At 44.4% G+C, this 19,416-nt stretch overlaps 1 protein-coding gene across 2 annotated transcripts in view; it reads right to left on the bottom strand.

Annotated features, from left to right (window-relative positions):
• Positions 1 to 18,359, bottom strand: part of LOC106660426 (leishmanolysin-like peptidase) — a 105,737-nt gene extending 87,378 nt beyond the window's left edge. For both annotated transcript variants that reach the window (XM_014383387.2, XM_014383386.2), the window contains exon 1: positions 17,969 to 18,359. In XM_014383387.2, the coding sequence (XP_014238873.1) occupies positions 17,969 to 18,145 (177 nt within the window). In that variant the 5' untranslated portion in view covers positions 18,146 to 18,359. The remainder of the gene's footprint in view (positions 1 to 17,968) is intronic.
• Between the last annotated feature and the right edge of the window lie 1,057 nt (positions 18,360 to 19,416).

Genomic DNA, 19,416 nt, shown 5'->3' on the forward strand with positions numbered 1-19,416 from the left:
GAGTCGAGCTTTTTCTTCTCGCGGCGTCGGCCGTCGTGGTAAAGAGCCCTCGACTACTCGACGCTATGCTAATCGACGCTATCGGCTCAGCCATCTGCAGCTTAATGAGCTGTACGCCTGCGCGATTCTATGTGTGTCTGTAGTACCTCCCTGCGCAATCTGTGCGTCGGTGTGAGTATGGCTCTGCGAGCCGACCACTAGTCCTCCTCCAGTGCTGGATTTCTCTCTCTCTCTCTCTCTCTTTCTCTGCACTAATGCCGTCTGTCGCTATGCTCCAACAGCTACCTCTGCCTTCTCGAAGCTTCGAGCTGCTGTACGACAGGACGACTAACGAGATGAACCCTTGGATTTTAGATTCTGCATTGCAGCAGCTACCATCCCTAATCAGACCGGAAAGCTCATTCCCGGGTTTGCAGCGACGCTTGCGGTTGCGATCCCCGCGCACTAGTCGCGCTGTAATTCTTAGTGCTTCTGCTTGCCGAGTCGAGTCGGCGAATAGCGAGGTCGACCAAGAGGATGCATACTTCAAAGCTGCACTTTAATAACATTATCGTTCGGCTTTCCCTCAAAGAAAGACGACTTTGAGATATGCAGCTCGATCCTCGCCAGTTGCAGCGGCATCGCGTTTAGACGCGCGCGTTTGCAACTGCCACGAATGAGAATGTTTCGCATCGGAATCGTATTATTCGTACGACTGATGAATTTGAAAATCAATCGAAATCAAATGCATAGAGTTGCTAAAAGTCACTGGACTCGACCGAGCGAGTAAACGCGACCGAACGAACCATCCGTGAGTGGGAGGTATACGAAAATTCAATATTTGACGCGCAACATCGATTGCGAGCCATGAAAACTTTGTTTTGTCTATGTGTGTGCTGCATAAGCGCGTAAATTCAAATGCGTCGAAACTTTGACTCGAGCTGCGACTCGGAGCGAGAGAGTAAGAGAGCGAGCGACTTTTTCAATCATTAAAATGTACTGTGCGAGAAGGTGGAAGAAAGAAAAGAAGCGCGCAAGAATTTGCTTACAGCTCGGAGATTTTTGCCATTCCCCCAGAGATCATAATCTCATCAGCATTGTCTCGCTCGCAGATAATGACTTTCGTATTATATCGTCTAGGCTCTGATGAGAAAATAAAGCGTGCGACGTTACGAAATACAAATTTTCCTGCACTCTATCTCGCTGTATATATGCCGTGCCCGGGCTTCATTTAAAACGCAGCCGCACACATTGGATTATCAAGTTTTGACTCGACCAAAGGAATTTCCCCCGACGCCATTGAATATACATACTCGTACAGGCACAAAGCTCCGAGTGCACTCGCATGTATAGGCGACCCTTCGATAGAAGCCTTCGTTTTGCACTAGATGCGTGGCAATCCAATTTCCGTAGGAATGGGACGTCATCGTGTCGCCTCTCTCGACCTAATCGCTAATCTTCACTCGGCTGCAAAAACGATTTCGCACTCGATATAAACTGCCGTAGCTCGACTGCTGCAGCTCCAGGCTAAGAGATGTCGAGATGATGAAATCGAAAGGCCAAAGAATGAGACTCGAACTATTTTTTAATTTTACACTCTGTTTGCTTGGTTGATTTTTTCTACCGAGCAAGAAAGTTACAATCTTAATGGAAATATATTCAGAAAAATGAAGCTGAAAGTAATAAGTTTTTTTATCCACTGTAACGTATATCAAATCGAGATGAATTATATACCTGCGATACTCTTTGCGAAAAGAAGTTAATTTTCTAAATAGTTTTGCTTGCGTGTATCATTCGCTCGACGGCAGACTCGAGCCGTGCAGACAAAACTTGGCCTAAGTAGAATTGTTTTTCAAACTTTAATCTTTTTCATAAAGATTGATCTTGCTGTGCGGAGAGCGAGAGCTATAATTGTATTTGAGAAGGGACGCAGAGAGAAAAGGATAAAAATAAGCGCATTTTTTTCTATTTCACCTGGCGTCAAATCCAATATCGCGCGATACACATCGACAATTTACACAATTTTTTTCCTTTTGTGCGAGCACTCATTCGCTTTGGATGCAGCTTCTATGTACTTGGGCTTTCATTTACTTTTCGACGTTTTTCTTTTCGTGTGACTCTGGTTTTGTCACATGGCGCGAAATTCAAAAAAGTATCTCGTTCTGACGCTCGCCTGTTTCTTGCAGACATTTGTTTAGCGAGTACTTTAAAATTTCTAAGCACGTAGAGTAAAGAAAGAAAAAGAGAGTGAGCGAGAGGGCGAGTCAGAAGAGCTATAGAGTGTAAAATAATAGTGACGCGAGGCACGCGACATAAACGAGAAGCGAGAAAGAATGAAAAAAAGATTATTCTGCTAAAGTGCCAAATGAAAGTTGCCGTTGAACAATTTATTATAGTCGCGCGCGCGCACACATGCGCTGTCTAACGCAAATGCATATAGCAGCGAGAGTGAGAGAGGTTAATGACCGAAAGACGGGATGGAAAGATTGATCGATGCTTTAATGTCATGATTTTACATGCGTATATCACTCGACGTTCTGTCAAGTACAAGCGGACGTAATTTTTTTTCCCAACGTGCCCTACTTGCAGCACTGCCGCTTCGAGTAATTTCGCATTTTAGCGGGTACACATTTTAAAGCGAGCAGAGGCAATGAGAGAAGTAAGGGAAAATTAGCCTGCGTCGAGTAAACAGTAAATCGATCGGCAGCCGCTGGAATGGCAAACTACTTGGTAAATCGCCTATCGTGCGCTCGATGGGTCTTAGATCAACACTAAGAAATCAACACGAAACTCCTTTGCTATTGTGCGCATGTATAAAATGTGGTGCACTACACCGAGAAATAGAGAGAGAGAGAGAGAGAGAGAGAGAGAAGTAGAGAAGGAGAAAGGTAGAAAGAGAAGAAGTTGGCTAAGAGCAGTTTGCAAGCGGGAAAATACTGTTTGCGCAAACAGTAAACTCGAAAGTTTCTATTTCTAGAATCGGAAAAGCGCCGGGAAGCCATGGGGGGATGAGCTAAAATCAAGATCCGCTGCTACTGCTGCACACATCAGCCCCCCTCGAAGTTGCCGAGGAAAGAGGCCGATAAGCTCGAGCCCCGAAGACACTCGCACAGCAGCAGGGAGTAATCGAATTCCACTTTCGAGCGGCAGATTTGATTAAATTCGTTGCGAAGTTACTCTCTTCCTCCCCGCGCGCGCGCAAGCTCACGTGTATGTGTCTCTTGCCTTTTTCAACTAGATATAGAGCAGCAGCAGCAGCAGCAGCAGCACATGATAGCGAAGTGAAATAGAAAGGCAAAGTGGGTGCTGGCATAACGCACGGAAAGTTGCAAAATTAATTTTGAGTTTCAAGGGATGTACGCTTCATTCCACCGAGTAAAGAGTAGTTGTTTAAGGGAATGCAACCTATACACTCGAGCGAAAACGTAGCTTTTATTTTCATCTGTGTATTTCCGTGCTTTTTATAAATATCTTTTTATTCCACGAGCAGAACACGTATCGTTGCGGTTTTGAATCCAACTTGATTAAAATCTCATAATGCAAACAATGAAAATTTCGTAGCTTGGCATGTACCCGCGCGCAATTACATAAGTATATCATGCAGCCGCCGACGAAGAACTATTATCTCACGGCGTCGATTATTAAACGTATCGTAGACAGTGCGGGCCCCTTTCTGCAATGCATGTAGTTCAACTATGCGCGAGCCCCGCGACCGTGTAATATAACGATATTAATAATAACAATTTACTTTTTCACTGCATTTACAGTTGCGCATATACGAAAGTCTGCGAAAAAAGAAGAGGGAGAGAAAAAGATTGACTTCCATTAAGAAACATAAGAGATGTATTATAAAAGCGAAACAATGGCAATTACAGCCGCGATTTTGCCCGACTCCTGCACTGTTCGAACGTGAAAATGCTATTACTATACATTGAGACAGAGAGAGAGAGAGAGAGAGAGAGAATATATGTATAATGTGCATTACGCTGCTGAGTGAATGTTTCAGGAGGGGACCTAAATACGCTGTGCAGCGCTGTGCAAAATATACCCAGCTGCCGATCCTCTTCCCTCTTCTCGTAGCTGCTGCGAGACTGCGAGCTCTCGCACACACTCTCATTCACACCAACTCTATATATATACTCATTATTGCGTGCTATATATGAAATGCGATGTGAAAAAAAATGCGCCACAAGTACGATATATACGTCGGGGGGCTGGTAAATCGCACCTGGGAGAAAAATCGATCGCGTCTACGACAGCCATTGCGATCACGGCTTATCAATCACGCGCTAGGGCGATGCTCGGGGCCGATACCGAGCTTCCCTCCAACTCGTTGCAGCAAAACCAAGAAGATAGAAGCCTTTCTATACCCGTGAAATCCATCTGAGAAATTTATGGCTCTTGCGGCTCTATAATTCATGCGTTTCTAATGAAAGATGAAGAATGGAATTTTTTTGCAGAATTATGTTGGAGTTAGCTGAAAAGCTACTTCAAGCTGCAACAATGACAACTGCCACAGCATAATAACAATAAGTTTGGAAAAGCGAAACCCTCTAGGAGAAGTCGTAGGTCGAGGCAGGCGTCGAGGCATGGACCTTCATCCATTCTCTCTCTTCCTCTCTCTCTCTCGGGGGAAAACGACGTGGTTTCACGATGTCCCTGCTAATTACCGCCAGCGCGTACGTATACTACATTGTTCACGCTCGCCTCTTTGTGTATATGCAGCTGTATATATGAGCGGTCACGCTACATGCGTTTTTGGTGTGATTCTTTCTCTCCTTCTCTTAACGTCCGTACGCGACATTTTGCAAGCACTAATGCGAGGAGAAAAATTATTTCCCAGCATGATGCTGCCAGGTTAAAAATAATTTCAGGACAATTTTAAACGGACGGACGCACTATTTATAGAGTCGTGTTGGGAGCTTTAAATACTTCATCTCTTTTATTTTGCACACGCGTATTACAGCCCAAAATTTCGGCCTTTCATTGATCGCACTGTAAATGGTTTTTCAACGGTTCAGGCCTTGTAATTTGAACTTTCGCGTCTGGACACTAAAATTTAGCCAGCTGCACTAATAGGCGGTCAAATTTTTGTCGAGCAAAAACAATGAAAAGATCAGGCGCGATTAATGTAACTCTGGCGTTTTATTTTTCCTAGAGTGATTCGTTCAAAAAGTACTGGTCTGCTATAGTCGCCGCTGCTGCTGCTATCAAGTTTATTCGCTCTAGCTTTTATATAGGTGTAGGCGGACGAAGTACCCTGGCGTAAAAATACAAAGTGCTCTCAAATTTCGAGTAGACAAACCCTTTAACTTTTCATTAAAATGCAAATTATCCATGATGTTTATTGTAATTACGGCTAATTTACATGTAAATAGCGTGCGAAGGAGATAATAAAAGCTGCCATATGACGATGCTTTATTTTTGAAAAAGCAGCACTGATCTTCGATTAAATTTACTTTGAACGAGCAAACTGCGCTTTTGGTTTCAATCTATTTCTCGATACGTTTAAAGTGTAATAAAGTCGTGCAACCGACGCAGCAATAAAACATTTTTACTATTTTTTAATCAACTGCAAAAGCTATGGTTCATTCATCAACTTTGGAAAATTCCAAGCGGTCTTATCGGCGATAATAAAAATATCAAAAGCTTACGAAGGCTTTGGTAAAAAAATTCGCCCAGCTAGGCCCGATATAATTCACAAACGTTCGGGAAAAAGCGACCTTTAAACGACCCGTTGCAGACAGCAGTGATGGTGTGCACCCAAATGCATAATATATTCCAAATAGAATAAGAAAAGAAAGAGCAGGCAAGGAAGAACTTGCAGAAAGGGCTGCGAAATCATCCGCAGGAGACTCAGGGGTGGAGTAAAAAAAAAAATGTTTCCCGCTAGAGGTGCGAAACTTTTTTACGGTGATAAAACATGTCTCTCTCTCTTTCTCTCTCTCTTTCTGTGCGCATCGATATAAGGTGGTTTTTTCCTCGTAAATACATCGGATGCAGTGGGAATAGCCGGAAAATGTACGCATCAGCGAGACGTTGTCGAACGAAAATGATCCGTCATTTGGCCGTGTAATTGAAATACATCCAAAAATGAAGTGTAACGCGAGGCAAATATGCTTGGAAGTTAGTATAAATAAAGAAACTTTGGTCGTAAACATGCCTCTAAAGATTGGCTTCGCAGAGAGAAGTAGAAAAGTGCGTCAAACATTATATACAACTCGGCAAAAATGTCAAAACTTTAGTCTCGTGTATATATTCCTGCTTACGGTGTCTCATATTCTAGAGAGAAGAAAAAAAAGGAAGGTTCTGCCGAAAGTTCGCTATTTCATTCTTCGTGGCGAAAAGTAACTTTTCGTCGAAGAACAAAAAAAAAAAAAGGGAAAAGGGAAAAAAAGAGGCAGCGACGACGCGAAGAAAAGAAGGTCGCGCAAATTTTATGTATTCCGTTGCGGCGTCAAGTTTTTTTTTCCTCCAGGACAAGAGGGAGAGGGAAAAGTCTTTCTTCTCGCTCTCTCTGTCGCTCTCACGATTGTGTCGTAAAGTTTGCGCTCGCGCTTTTTCAGCGCTCAGCGTTCCACGTGATTTGCGCAACTCTCGCGTGTAAAGCTTATTGCTGCATTGTACAGCGGCAAAGCTCCTCCAGAATAGTTTGCAAAAAAAAGAAGTTTGCTTTTTTTCTTTGACGTACGAGTAAATGGCTCGTGCGCGATTGAAAAACTATGCAAGATACGAGTACAGTTCTCGTTTTACGCAATGAGACTCGTGTGTGCTCGCATCGGAAACATTGGCTGGCCGAAACTTTTGCGATACGTTCCGGCCAATCGCCGATTAATCCTAGAGTTTCTCGCTTATCGGAAATATCGAAAGGGCAGCGAACGGCGAGCCAAGTATGGAAGTTACGAAAGGCACGCCGAGTCGAATACGGGTCGAAGCTGGAGATCTTCTTGAAACTCGCGCCGCGTTTATATCATCCGAAAATTATGACGGGCGAAATCGGTTGAATAAGAAAACCGGTCCAACTGGATGCATCGAAAATGTGCGTCGTAATTCTGTTTGCGCGCGCGCGCGCGGATCATCGTATTAGTAGTTCATCACCCTCGGAATGTAAATCTTCCGTTAATCGGATGGTCGGAGGAGGAGAAAGTTTCGACGAGGCTTAGTCGGCGCTTATCAAGGTCAACGAGCTGCGAACGGTATATCGGAGAGTACCGATAGAAGTTGAGAGCGCACGAGGCTGAGCCATAGGTGAGCCAGACATTCAGCAGAAATTCTCCGGTACGATTACAAGCTCCACGTAACTCGGCTATTATCCAATGGCTCGGGCAGTATGCGATTTTTCTGCATTCGTGATGAGATGCGCGGGGGGGAATTTGGAGAATTCTCGGCTGGAATAAAAACAAAACGAGCTCGCGATTCCATTTGTTTTTTGTTGCGATGCTGTTGATGTCGTAGTCAATTATGTCATTAGAGAGCGAAGCGTTCGATACGGCTGTCGTCGCGGTCGTCGTTACTTGAAATAGATACCCCCTCGCGCTTCGTTAATGATTACGATGTTGATTTCTCTATCTGACAGTGCGCGCGCCGATGAAATTCCAATTATCCTTTGCTCGAGAGCTCGTGGCAAAAACTAGATTCAATTTCAGGGATTTGCCACTGCAGTAGTGCGTAGTAGTAGTAGTAGTAGTAGCAGCAGCGACTATGCTTCGTGGGCTCCCGTGGATAATATGAGCAATCAATTACGACGATTATGCCTTTGTTGCGTGCACGTCGCGTAATAGAATTTAATTAATTGCGCTACATGGTTCGACACTTGGCGTTGGGAAATGCACAATGTCTCATGATTGATTCCACAACAATGTCACTTTTATCCTGAATCATTTTACAGGGCGAAAAAAACAGGAGAGAAACACGACGACATTGTAGTACGTAATGAATCGAATAAAAATTAAAAGCTAAAATATGTCGACTCATTTTTGCAGCGAGAAAAAGCGCGATATTTCAATAGTCGAAAAATGTGCAGCCGCGTCAAGGAGCTAGCTCTAGACTCGAGTTTGGCTCAACGCGAGCACAATGCCAGCAGCAGCAGCCCATGGCCAGACAGAGACAAACGCGAGGCACGTAGCATGTACAGGCGATTCCGAGAGCAGATATTGTCGTCGCTTGGGAACGAGTAAAAGCCTCCGTCGTGCCGCTTTATACCTCAATGTTTATGCTACATATATATAAGTACGCGTCGCCGTGTAACCGAGTCTTGCCGCTCGGCTGTGCGTGGCACTTTCTAATTAGCCGTATAACTCTTATCGTAGCCGCGTATTCTATTTTTCTTATTATTTCTTTTTCGCGCACGCGTCTATGCGTGCGTCTATGCACTCGCGCATCGATGCGCGTAACCATACCGATGCTCTCCGAGGTCGGCTTTTTCCGGAAACCAGCAGGACCTTTCTCTTAATGAGAATTTCATTTTTACTTTGAAGAAAAAATAGTTTCGATTGGCCGTGATGGAGCCACGAGATAGCGAGCTGTTCACAATGAAGTAATTACTCGCGCAGTCGAAAGCAAAGCTCGTCTAATGCCGCCAACGGGGAAGTAATTTTTCCTGCGATTGTTCATCGATCCCCGTCGGAGATTATAGCGCACGTAATCGCAGCCGCAATTGAAATGTCACAGATCGACGACGCGACACATTATATATACAGTAAAGATAATAATTGCTCGACGTCTGTAAGCGATACGAATTTAGTTTAAAATTTAAAATTTGATATTCCACTCGGGTTGTCGCGCAGGCGGCCATGAACAAAGTAACAAAAAAAAAACTAAAAACAAGAGTAACAAGCGCAGCCGAGCGAGTGAGTGAGCGAGTCATATGGTAACTCGATTTTCCCAACTACGCGGCCGGCTAACTTACAACAAACTAAACGAAACTGTGTGTTGTGCATATAACGCGCGACCTGCTGCCAGCAGAAGTTTAGCCGCCAATTTGATAATTATACCGCTGCTTAGATGCATATTAACTTGTCCAGCAGTCAAATTAAACAGTTGGCGCTCTGAAATTGCGACTCGCGAGCGAGTAGTAGCGAAACTCCGAGCCAACGAGTGCGCGGGGCGAAAAAACAATTTCGCTACTTTGCTAATGCGATATTATGCGAATGATTTTTGTTTGTCCAGCTCCAAACTAAATACGGCATTATACGGTGCGAATTCCGCATAATACACATAGTTTCGTTTTATTCCAGCCTTGCCGGACTTCAATGCGCCATTCGAGTTCCCATTTACATTGCCTTTTGATTGAAATTCTATTTTCGAACGCGCACGAGATGCAATTGCATACGCGGCTGCTTTAATAAAAATCCACCGAGCCTGGCCGTAGTACGGAAATAAATTAATAGACTTTTACCCCGATGAATACTATAAAGAACTCAAATTCACGGGCGAGGGAAGCTCGGCGAAAAATAATTTCAATACCATATCGATATGGCGTTGCGCAACTTGCCTCTCCTTGAAATAGTAATTATTTGAAAATTAAACGCTCGCAGATAGCGACGCTACATAATAAAGCTATGAGAGTTGTTGTAATACTTCCATCAAAGGACGATCAAAAGAGATGAGTAAATGGATAATTGGATTGACGAGCAAGTATATTTGCGCTGCTTTAATTAATATTAGGCCGCATAATTACCAAGTAACACTTTCATTACGACACAATTTTCAAATTAAACAGTTAATTTGATTTGGACTCAGGCAAAAGATCTGGAAAACTTCGTTATGTATAGCTCACCTGAAACAGAATAAAAAATTCAGAATTAATCAAGTTTCCCTGTTGGAGCTTCGAATGTTTCAACAATGTATTATAACGACGCGCGCGCGCGCGTGCGTGCGTAAAACCAACGCAATTGAAATCTCATTTACTCGCTTATTTTTTGGAGCTCGCGAAGGAACGAGTTCGATAATCGTTAAAACTCATCTCATTAAACTCGCGATAATACGAGTAACGCAGCAGAAATTTGCAACTTTTACGGCCGGCACTCGACGCCGAGGTGTTATCGACGCTGTTTCAGAGGTTGTAAAATCGTTTTTACAATTTGTGAAAGTTTTTGTTTATCATTGAGAGCTAGGTAAAATAATGCATGAATTTCGTAATGGCCAACGCGCCAAGTTGCATCGGCTATAATAATACAAATGCAAAAATGTCATGCATTTAAGGCTATAATTTTCAAAGCATCGCGCACGTGCAACGCATTATAATCAAATGAATTCAATTGAGTAACATTCTTAATACCAAATTCGAGCTAGATAATATTGCACACGAGGAGCCTTAAATTTTTTTTCACTAGGCCGCAATCGTGTAAGCAGTAACTATCAAACTCGAGACACGCGCTACACTCGAGGCAGATTCTAACGTGCGCCACCCACTTCATAAATTATGGCGAATTAGCTCGTTGTGAGGCGATATCAAAAGAGAAGCCCTTAGTGTCTTGAATTATACAATGGACACCATAAATTCGCGCCGCAATTTGTACGATACAAAGCGCAATCGATCATTCCGCGACTTTCATATTATACGAAAGCGTCGTTACGTCGACTCGAGTGAAAAATCTTTATTTACACTCGGTTCGTGCACATCTGCAAGGAGATACAATGATAAACGTCTAATAATTATTCTCAGACGCGCCGCGAATTTTTCTCCTTTTCTTTCTGAGGCAATAAAACCGATGTAATTTGTGAACTTTTATTTTCTGAAGTGAGTAAAAATATGATTGTTTTCGTCGTATTCATATGGAAAGAAAGCCGATTGAACGAGCGAATATATCGACCGAGACTTTAAAGACGAGAGAAAATTATTTTCTAAACAACCGACTGTTTCGTAAGCGGCGACGTTTGCCAAATGCTATAATGACATGTGCATTTTGCTTCTCAGAGCGAACGTTGTAATATGCTCTTGAAAAATCTCGGAAAATGAGTCGTCCCAAATGGGAAAATAATAGCGAATCGATGGAACATCGAGTCGAAAGTTGCCGTATGAAAATTATTAATACGCGCGCACAAGTCGTTCCGGTCTACTTCATGGGCCTCGTCGAAATTCAACTCGTTTGAATAAGTTTTTTCATCGCGCCGCGAAAGGAAAAAGCGAGTATATTAATGCGCTCGCTCAAAATTCGCGCGCTAAAATATCCCGGGCATTTATATAATAAAAGAAGATATCGGAGGCACGATAAATTGATACATTGAATCGAATCCGATACATAAGCAATTTCATTGTTCGCGCTTGACGACGCGAAGGGTTGCATTGAAACGGTACTTTAGCACATTTTCCATTAGCCGTCCTCGGGCACAAAAGCGGCGCTCCCCCTCTTTACACTCGATAATTTCTTCCATCGAATTAAATAATATGATACGCGTAGGGCACTGACATATTATAACTTGCATTACCATCAGGATATTCGCGTCGACGCGAATATATAAATGTACAGATATACATCGGGATCCGTCGGGTTTGCGCGAATTGTTGTAATTTCCATCAACTTTTCATTATCAATAATGAAGCGCGATTAAATTATTCGTCCCCTGAATTATACCGATGAAAAATATATGAAATTTCATACGAGTGTGCAATACTTGCAACTGCATGAGAGAAATAATTATAAATCTCAAAGTCTGATAAAAAATATCATACATATATATGAGAGTGATGAAGATGAATAATAGCAGAGGTATATTTCGCCACGCTAAGCTCATGATGATATTATTAAATTAAATCAAAGCCGCGCGTTGTGCAAGTGTTTCTGCATATTATGATAGTTTGAGAGAAAAAGGCGCATACGGAGCTGGTGGCCGCGTCTTTCTGCGAATTCACACGGCGCCGAGAGAGGTGAAAATTATTCGTGCACCAATGCCTGAGTAGACACGCCACGAGGCTAAATATAACAAGTTTTGCACGAGACAATGTAAGTCGCATGAATAGGTGCACGCGCGCGCGCTCAGCCAAGTTATATACGGCCCCCTTATCGTTTTATGCGAGCGACTTGATTTTTCGAAACAATTTGTTAAGCGTACAAGGTTGGAGCATTGTTGGCCGTTAATATAATTCAGCCTTGAGAAGGAAAAAAAGCCCATGGCAGTTTTGGAAAATAAGGCCTAAAAAAGCACGCGAACATAAAAGTCGTAAAAGCCAACGATCTCGTTTTCGCGCGTTAACGAAACCTGCGCCGGCACGTGTCGCAGAATACGTGATCTCGCTAAAAGCACTTTTACCATTTAACGTGTGCGGCTCACATATACGCGCGCGCGCGAGAGAGTGGAGTAGAGAGAGAAGCAGAGAGAGAGAGAAAAAGAAAGAGATAATACTTTGCAGCAAGTACAGTATAGCGGGAGCATGCGTGCCTCCGTGCACCCTCGAAACAGCGAGGAACACACACGCAGGAGCTGCAGAAATTGTTTATGCGAGCGCGATTAAACGAGCCGTGTCCCGCGCGCAGCTTTCTGCGATTAGCTTATATAAGGCGTCGAAAATTGAACACGATTATTCGGACCGGCAGCGAGTCTAAGCGCACGACTCGTGCAGTGACGACGCACGCAACTTTCAAAAGCTCTCGATTTACTTTTAAAATGGCTTATCAAAGCTACCAAGCGCCAAGAGAGAAAAAGAGAGAGAGAAAGTACGTTTCGTGAGTTTCGTGAGCCACGATGGGCATCGCATGCAGCACTACTGTACAATGTCAGCCGTTTCACCGGAGGAATACCAATGAACTTTGAGCGAATTAGTTATAATCCGCGTGATACGTTGACTTTTAATCAAGAAAATCTCCCTCCCTCTCTCTCTCTCTCTCTCTCTCTTTCTTTCTGTCGCCGTTAATGTATCAAATGCGACTTTTAGTACAGCGTGCGACATATGCATAATTAGAAAAGCAGGTGCGTTTAGTTGCTTCATTTTTCTTATGTACGGCCGAGATATTCGTATTCCTGCGCGTTAAGCGCTACCATGACTTTGATAACAATATTTACCGTAGCGCTAAAATTTGCTACTAGCCGAGAGAAAGTCAAAGTCGTTTGGCAATTCCTGTACGATTGTTTCTTTTATTTTTATTTTTTACACGCAAAAGAAAGTTATGAGCCTAGGCTGCTCGCGGATCGATATACGCGTGTTGCCGAGATTTTTTTCACTCGCTCGAGTGATCAATTACTCGCGTTTTCGTTAAATACTACAGATGCTTGGCTATATGCTCTGAATAAAAATTACTCCCGGAACATTGTCGGCGCTAAATACATGCGCCTTGACCAACGCAGCTGTACATATACATCCGTCAAACACGAGCGAGTGGAAAATCAAGCTCTGCGCGCCTTAACAAGTGCTGCAAAGGAAGGATACACGAGGTGGATGTTGAGCAACCTTAACGAGAATGTCGACGCCGATAAGCCTAACCGACCTGCCGCGTAGCGTACGCGCCAGTTCGATAAGCTCCTTTAAAAGTTGTAGCTATTTAAATTTTTCACTGCTAGAATCATAAACAATCGTGTTGTACAGGAATTGCGAATTATGACAATTAAATTCGATCAGGGATACTTGGAATCGATCCACCGAATGACAGCGGAGGAGCTTGCAAAATAAAAGCAAAACAAATGGAAACAATCGATAGGTGCACTCGCCGAGACGCCGAGTTTCAAAGAAAAACAAGAAAGAAATAAATCCGACGTCTGTGCGGTGACGCAGCGGCAGATTTCTCGGTAGTACAGGAGAATGAAGGCGCAGGCGCAGGGATAATAGGGAAAAAAAGTAAGGGAACGAGGAAAAGAGCGGCCAAACAGCGTCAAGGCCGTCGCGCCGTCCGACCATGCCACTGTGGGTCTCTTTCCTCTTTCCCGGGGGTTGCTACGAAGTATCGAACCGCTATCGCGCGGCGATAGTACGGCGGTATATAGCTGCAGCAGCGGCATTAAAGCGGCAGCGCGGCGTGTGGGCGAACGTTCCACTTTCGAATTCCTCTAACGACACCGAGTGCCGCCGCCGAGTGAGAGTATCGCAGCACTACAGGCTGCATGGACGAGAGCAGAGCATTATAGAGTCGAGGTGCGTATGCTGCTGCGGCCTGCGCCGTGACACACACACACACACACACACACAGCAAACCGATCGTGTGCACCTCTAAATAGCTCGAGCTCGTGCTGCGCCCGAGCTATCCGTAAAACGCTCTGTTACCTCCTTTTCTCTGCTTATGTAAATTTCTTCATATCGAGAGAAATGGCGCGCTCTGTACTTATGAACTTTTCCCTGTACCTGCGCGCAGTTACGTGTGAGATGCGCGATGAGCTGCAGATCTGCGATGGAAAAATACTCGAGCGAGCTCGGCTGTATTGAGTAACAGGTGATTCAAATTCCAAGCGCGAGATGAGAAAAATAAAGGATTCGTACGATGTATGATTTATCATTTATTATATTGCCTCGGTTGTGTGACTCATTGTTTATGTAACTAAATTTTTGAAACTGTCGTTCTAGCACAAAAATAATATTGTCGTAAACTCGGACTGGAAAAATAACATCTTTAAACGCGCATCGCTGGCTGTTTCCTTCGCTGCGAACATTCGTCGCTGCGCGAATAACAATTAGTTAACGTCGAGCGCTAATATCATCGAGCCAATGCGTGCAGTCGATCATTTATTGTACGACTCGAAGCCAGACCGCTCGTATTTCATCCGAGACGCCTATTACACAATCCTTTTAAACAGACCACTACTACTTCTCGCGTGTTGATATTACAGGTATGTATAGGAAAAAAAATCTCACGGCTCGAGAAACGAACGCGAGTAGGATGCGGAGAGAAACACATCGGGGCTGTAGCGAGCGTCGAGATTTTTGTCGTGAAAAATTCAAAGAATTTCCAAGAGTTCGTCAAGATCGTGGAAAAAGCACAAAGTTGCAGAAATTATTAGTAACGAGATTACCAGTGACATTTTCCCATCCTGACAGATGATCGGCTCGAAATCAATCAACATTTGCGTCGGGAAATCCACTCGGTTTGACGAGATTTTCTCGAAACTTTATGAAATTTGATACATCGGGGCAAATCAAAAAAAGGATATGGTTCGCAACATTTCATGCTCATTTTTTTTTACCCCGCCTGACGGGTACGATACATCATACGGTACGGACTCGGACGCATAAGGTACAGGACTTTTTTCATATTCGCCGAGAGATGCTGAAATATCCCTGGGCGTGCCGCGAGGTCAAAAAAGCTCGAAAGCTCCACGAGGAGAGGATATATTCGTTCGTGCAGAAACGTCGAACTAGGTCGTGTCCGCGAGAGAGAGAGAGTACTTCAATTCTCTGGTTCATAAAATTTCGCGCAAGCTCGTCGTCGCTGTGACAAATCAGATGCGCGTCGAGAAATTGGCCGCGAGAGATTCGCTTCGGCTCTCGATGGCAGATCACAGAACAGAGAGAGAGAGGGTGAAAAGACGGCGGCGGTAGAGGCGGAAATGAATTTTCCTAAACAAACGAATCCGTATACAGCAGAAGCAGTGGCGGTGGAGGTGGTCCAGTAGAGCACGTGACAAAACGATCGTACGCTCTCGGGCCATCGCACTGCGTTGCCAATGATACAAACACTGCATACACAGTACATACACATTGACTCGTGCAGTTCGTTGCTACCGCTTGGCCTAATTCAAACTGCAGTGGCCTGTGTGCGTCTATGTGTACCAGCAGTGCACATTGTGCATGCGCACCTCTGCATATAACACGTGAGCAGCGAGCGTACATAACCTCGAAATTCGCGCTCTCCGTGTGCAACGGGTACGACGACGGGCTTGTATGGATTTTCGCGCACATGCAGCATACTTAGCGTCGGCGGCGGCGGCGCCAGTCACAGTATACAGTACAGAGTCGGGGAGCAGAGAGCCGAGAGGGGCTGCGTCACCTACAGCGAGAGAGAAAGTCGAGAGGGGTTTTGACGTAATACGGAAACAAATAGTGCGGATTCGTTCCTATGCTGGGCTATAAGTGCTATTGATTTTTCATTGCAACTCGAGAGGAGAGCAGCTTTGTGTTTCGCGCTCTCTGACTCTGTGTCGTGTGCGACACGCTCTTCTGCCGCCGCCGCTCTTCTGCTGACTCGCGGTTGACGCGCGAGCATCTCGATGCAAGCACACGAGAGCACCAATCGCTTTTCTTTCTGCACCGAATCCGACGACCCGTGTAATAACGAAGCCTCCGCGTGACCTAGCTACCGGGCTCTGATTATTTTTTGCCCGGATCAAGTTCGCGCAATTTTACCGGCGCTTGGCTTTTCTCGGGGAAAAGTTGAGCGCGACTGCGGACGATTTTCAATTACAATAGATTTCCAAGGACTTGGACGACCTTGTTTATCGATACTCGCGCGCGCTTGCGGCTTTCGCCCGATGGATGTTCCAGCGCAAAATTATGACAAACCCGCGAGAGCGAGAGGCCGCTACTGCGAGCCAGCGATTTCAAAAGTTTTCAGCGGCCCTCAAACTATCCGCTCGACTTTTTCCGTATAACGAATTATTTGCGGTTTTGTATTGTACAAAAAGCGTAACTGTGGCATCGCTTGGCTAAAATTTCGCTTCGTTAAAAGCTCCGCTCGGGGAAAAACAAAAATAAGCCGCGGCGCGCACCAATGAGAAACAGCTCATCATGCGCGAGAGGAAATAAACTTTGCCGAACAACCGAAAACATCGTCTAGTTTTCTCTTTGCTTCGAAAATTATGAATGCGCGTCTCGGTCAAAAAGTAGCGAACGGAGATAGACAGAGAGAGAGAGAGATAAAAAAAAGCACATTAAAAAACATAGCTCTCGAGCGCGGATAACAAAGAAGTTCCTGAATGAGACGCCTTTTTCCACAAAGCTGAAAGAGACCAGTATTTGAGGATCGATAAAAAAGCAGTAGGTACTATTTGTAGCTTCGTGGTGACCAACGACTAACAACCAAAAGCTATAGGCGACGAAAAAGTATTCGCAAAAGTAGGTTAAGTTGTCCCTGGAGCCAGAGATCTGTGCGGTAAATTCTCCATGAGTAGGTACCTACGACGAGCTACATCGAACGTCAGCGTGTCTATGCACATATTACGTCGTCTGCTTTGCTTTCTGTCAAAGGGAAAATATCCAATGTTCGTAGGATAATTCGATCGACCGAGCCTATTTGTAGCTCAGCGATCAAAAAGGTGATAGCTTAGTTCGCATTACTTTTATCCCTTGAAAATTCAAAAAAGAGAGAACTTTGTTTCGAGTCTACTCGTCGATGGTAAATCGAATACTCATGGAAACTCGAGAGTGCGACAAATCATGTTGCTTGTTCATCTTGCTTCGTCTCTCGAGCAGTCGTATACGTCTACTCATGGTGCGTGAAAAAAAGTATCGCTCGAAACTTTCATCCTTTTGACACGGAGCATCGGATAATGTGTACAAATCAGGAGTGATACTCATGTAGCGTCGGTGATCGACCGTTAAGTGGAATCACGTTCGACTATGTTTATACACGCAACAAACGAATGAAAACATAAACGGACCTTGTATATTGGGCTAGCTCGCGAATTTCGGAGCGGAGCTTCGGAGCGCTCGTAGTTATTTGAAGGAAAGCACGATTTGGACAATCGGCGCTCGGACCGATAGAGCACGTGGAAATGCGCATCGCAATCATATCGAATACAATGTAAAATAACATTAACAATAAACCGGGATGCATAGGACTTGAGGTTATGTGCGATTATAATGTAAATATATATGATCCTGCGAGTTCATCGGCGTCATCGCTCGCCCGAGACTCTCGACGTGAGAAACACTTTCTCTCTCGAGCGTACGCTTGTGTACATGCGGACGTATATCTATATAGAGTTGGCGCGTGCTACGAGCGACTGCGGAGAGTTTCGGAGTCGCTTTAAAGAAAGACCAAGAAAAACTGCATGCAGACAAAGGATCGCAGGTATTTTTGCCGCAGCTAGGATTGTTTTGTGATTGTTGCTGAGTTGATGGGCTAACCTCGTGTGCACGTGGATGTCGATGACTGCAGTGGCGATGATGATCGTCGATGAAGCTGCCGCTGTCAGCATCGGACGACACGACGATCAACGATATTACAACTAAAAAGCACCACATGTTCGTCAAGGTTTTAGCACTGGCCGATGACAACGGTGCCTTGGTCTTGGCCGTCGTCATCCTGCCCCGTAAATAGGTTTTAAGCGTCTCTCGCGCTCGACAATTATTATTATAATAGCTCGACAGCTGCAGCGGAAAGCACGCCAGCGACAGCAGCAACAGCAGCAACAACAACAACAACGCGCCGCGATATCATGACCAGTACTGACGACGCGCAAACTTTCTGCCCATGTTAAATAGGCGGCGCCTCGGCTGCCACTGCTGTCTGCCTGCCTGTGGCTCGCGCTCCTGACTCCCCGCGATCGCTCGGGACTCCTCGTGCATGTAGCAATCGCCGCGCGCGCACACCGCCGACGACTACTACTACGGACTACTACTATACATATATATGTTCATGCTAGTAGCCGTCCTTTTCTAGCTTCAGCCGCTGCGCAAGGCGCCGACGCGCGCAAATAACGCTGCGGGCTGCCACTTGCCGAGTTACCAGTGCAGCAGCCCTGTGCCACCGCCGCCGCCGTCGTCGTCTTCCAGACAGCCGACGACCCGAGACTGCACACCGAGAGACTCGACTTGCACCGAGACACGACCCGGTGGAGGGGAGCATTCAGCCAGAGATCTAAACTACTGCTGCTCTCGCCATAATCCGACTTTGCAGACACGAGTATCGATGACATTTTATGCCTCGGACAGACTAATATATGATTTATTTTTTCCAACTCCGAGATCAGGCATTTCGAATCATTTTTTACAATTTAACGGGTCTCCACTGTTGGCGCTTTGATGTTCCAATCAAATGCACATCGATACTTACGATTGGAGCAGTATTCTTTTTTTCGTCCTCTATTGAGCTCAGTTATTAATTAATTTCACCGATAAGATTTGTTCTTTTTTTCGAGACTAGCGTCTAAATTTAACGCTTTAAAGTTGCCGATGCTCGAATGCGCTTCGTGCAAACAGCTTTAAATAGTACATGAAATTTGCTAATTATTTGATATAGCTCCCAGTCTTTGGGTATCTTATATTTCCAAGAATAATAAAATACATTTAAGCTGGTTAAATCCAGTTATGAACGAAATACGATACCACGACTGAGACCTTTAAAAACCCTCTATTTTTTATTGACTGATTTTAAAAATAATTCCTTTGCATTTGTCATTAGTTTCTTTGCAATCAATTATTAAAAGCCAAAAAAATTTTTTTTAATTTTAAATAATTTTGAAGAAAAATTGATGCTCGTTTTATAATTTTATAACACGTCAAATTTTCGTTACAAAGAATAAACATTTATAACTTTACCCTTACTCGAGAAACTTAAATTGTACAATTTTTTT

Source organism: Trichogramma pretiosum, unplaced genomic scaffold (assembly GCF_000599845.2).
Source record: "Trichogramma pretiosum strain Unisexual culture from Peru unplaced genomic scaffold, Tpre_2.0 scaffold51, whole genome shotgun sequence".
Lineage (NCBI taxonomy): Eukaryota > Metazoa > Arthropoda > Insecta > Hymenoptera > Trichogrammatidae > Trichogramma > Trichogramma pretiosum.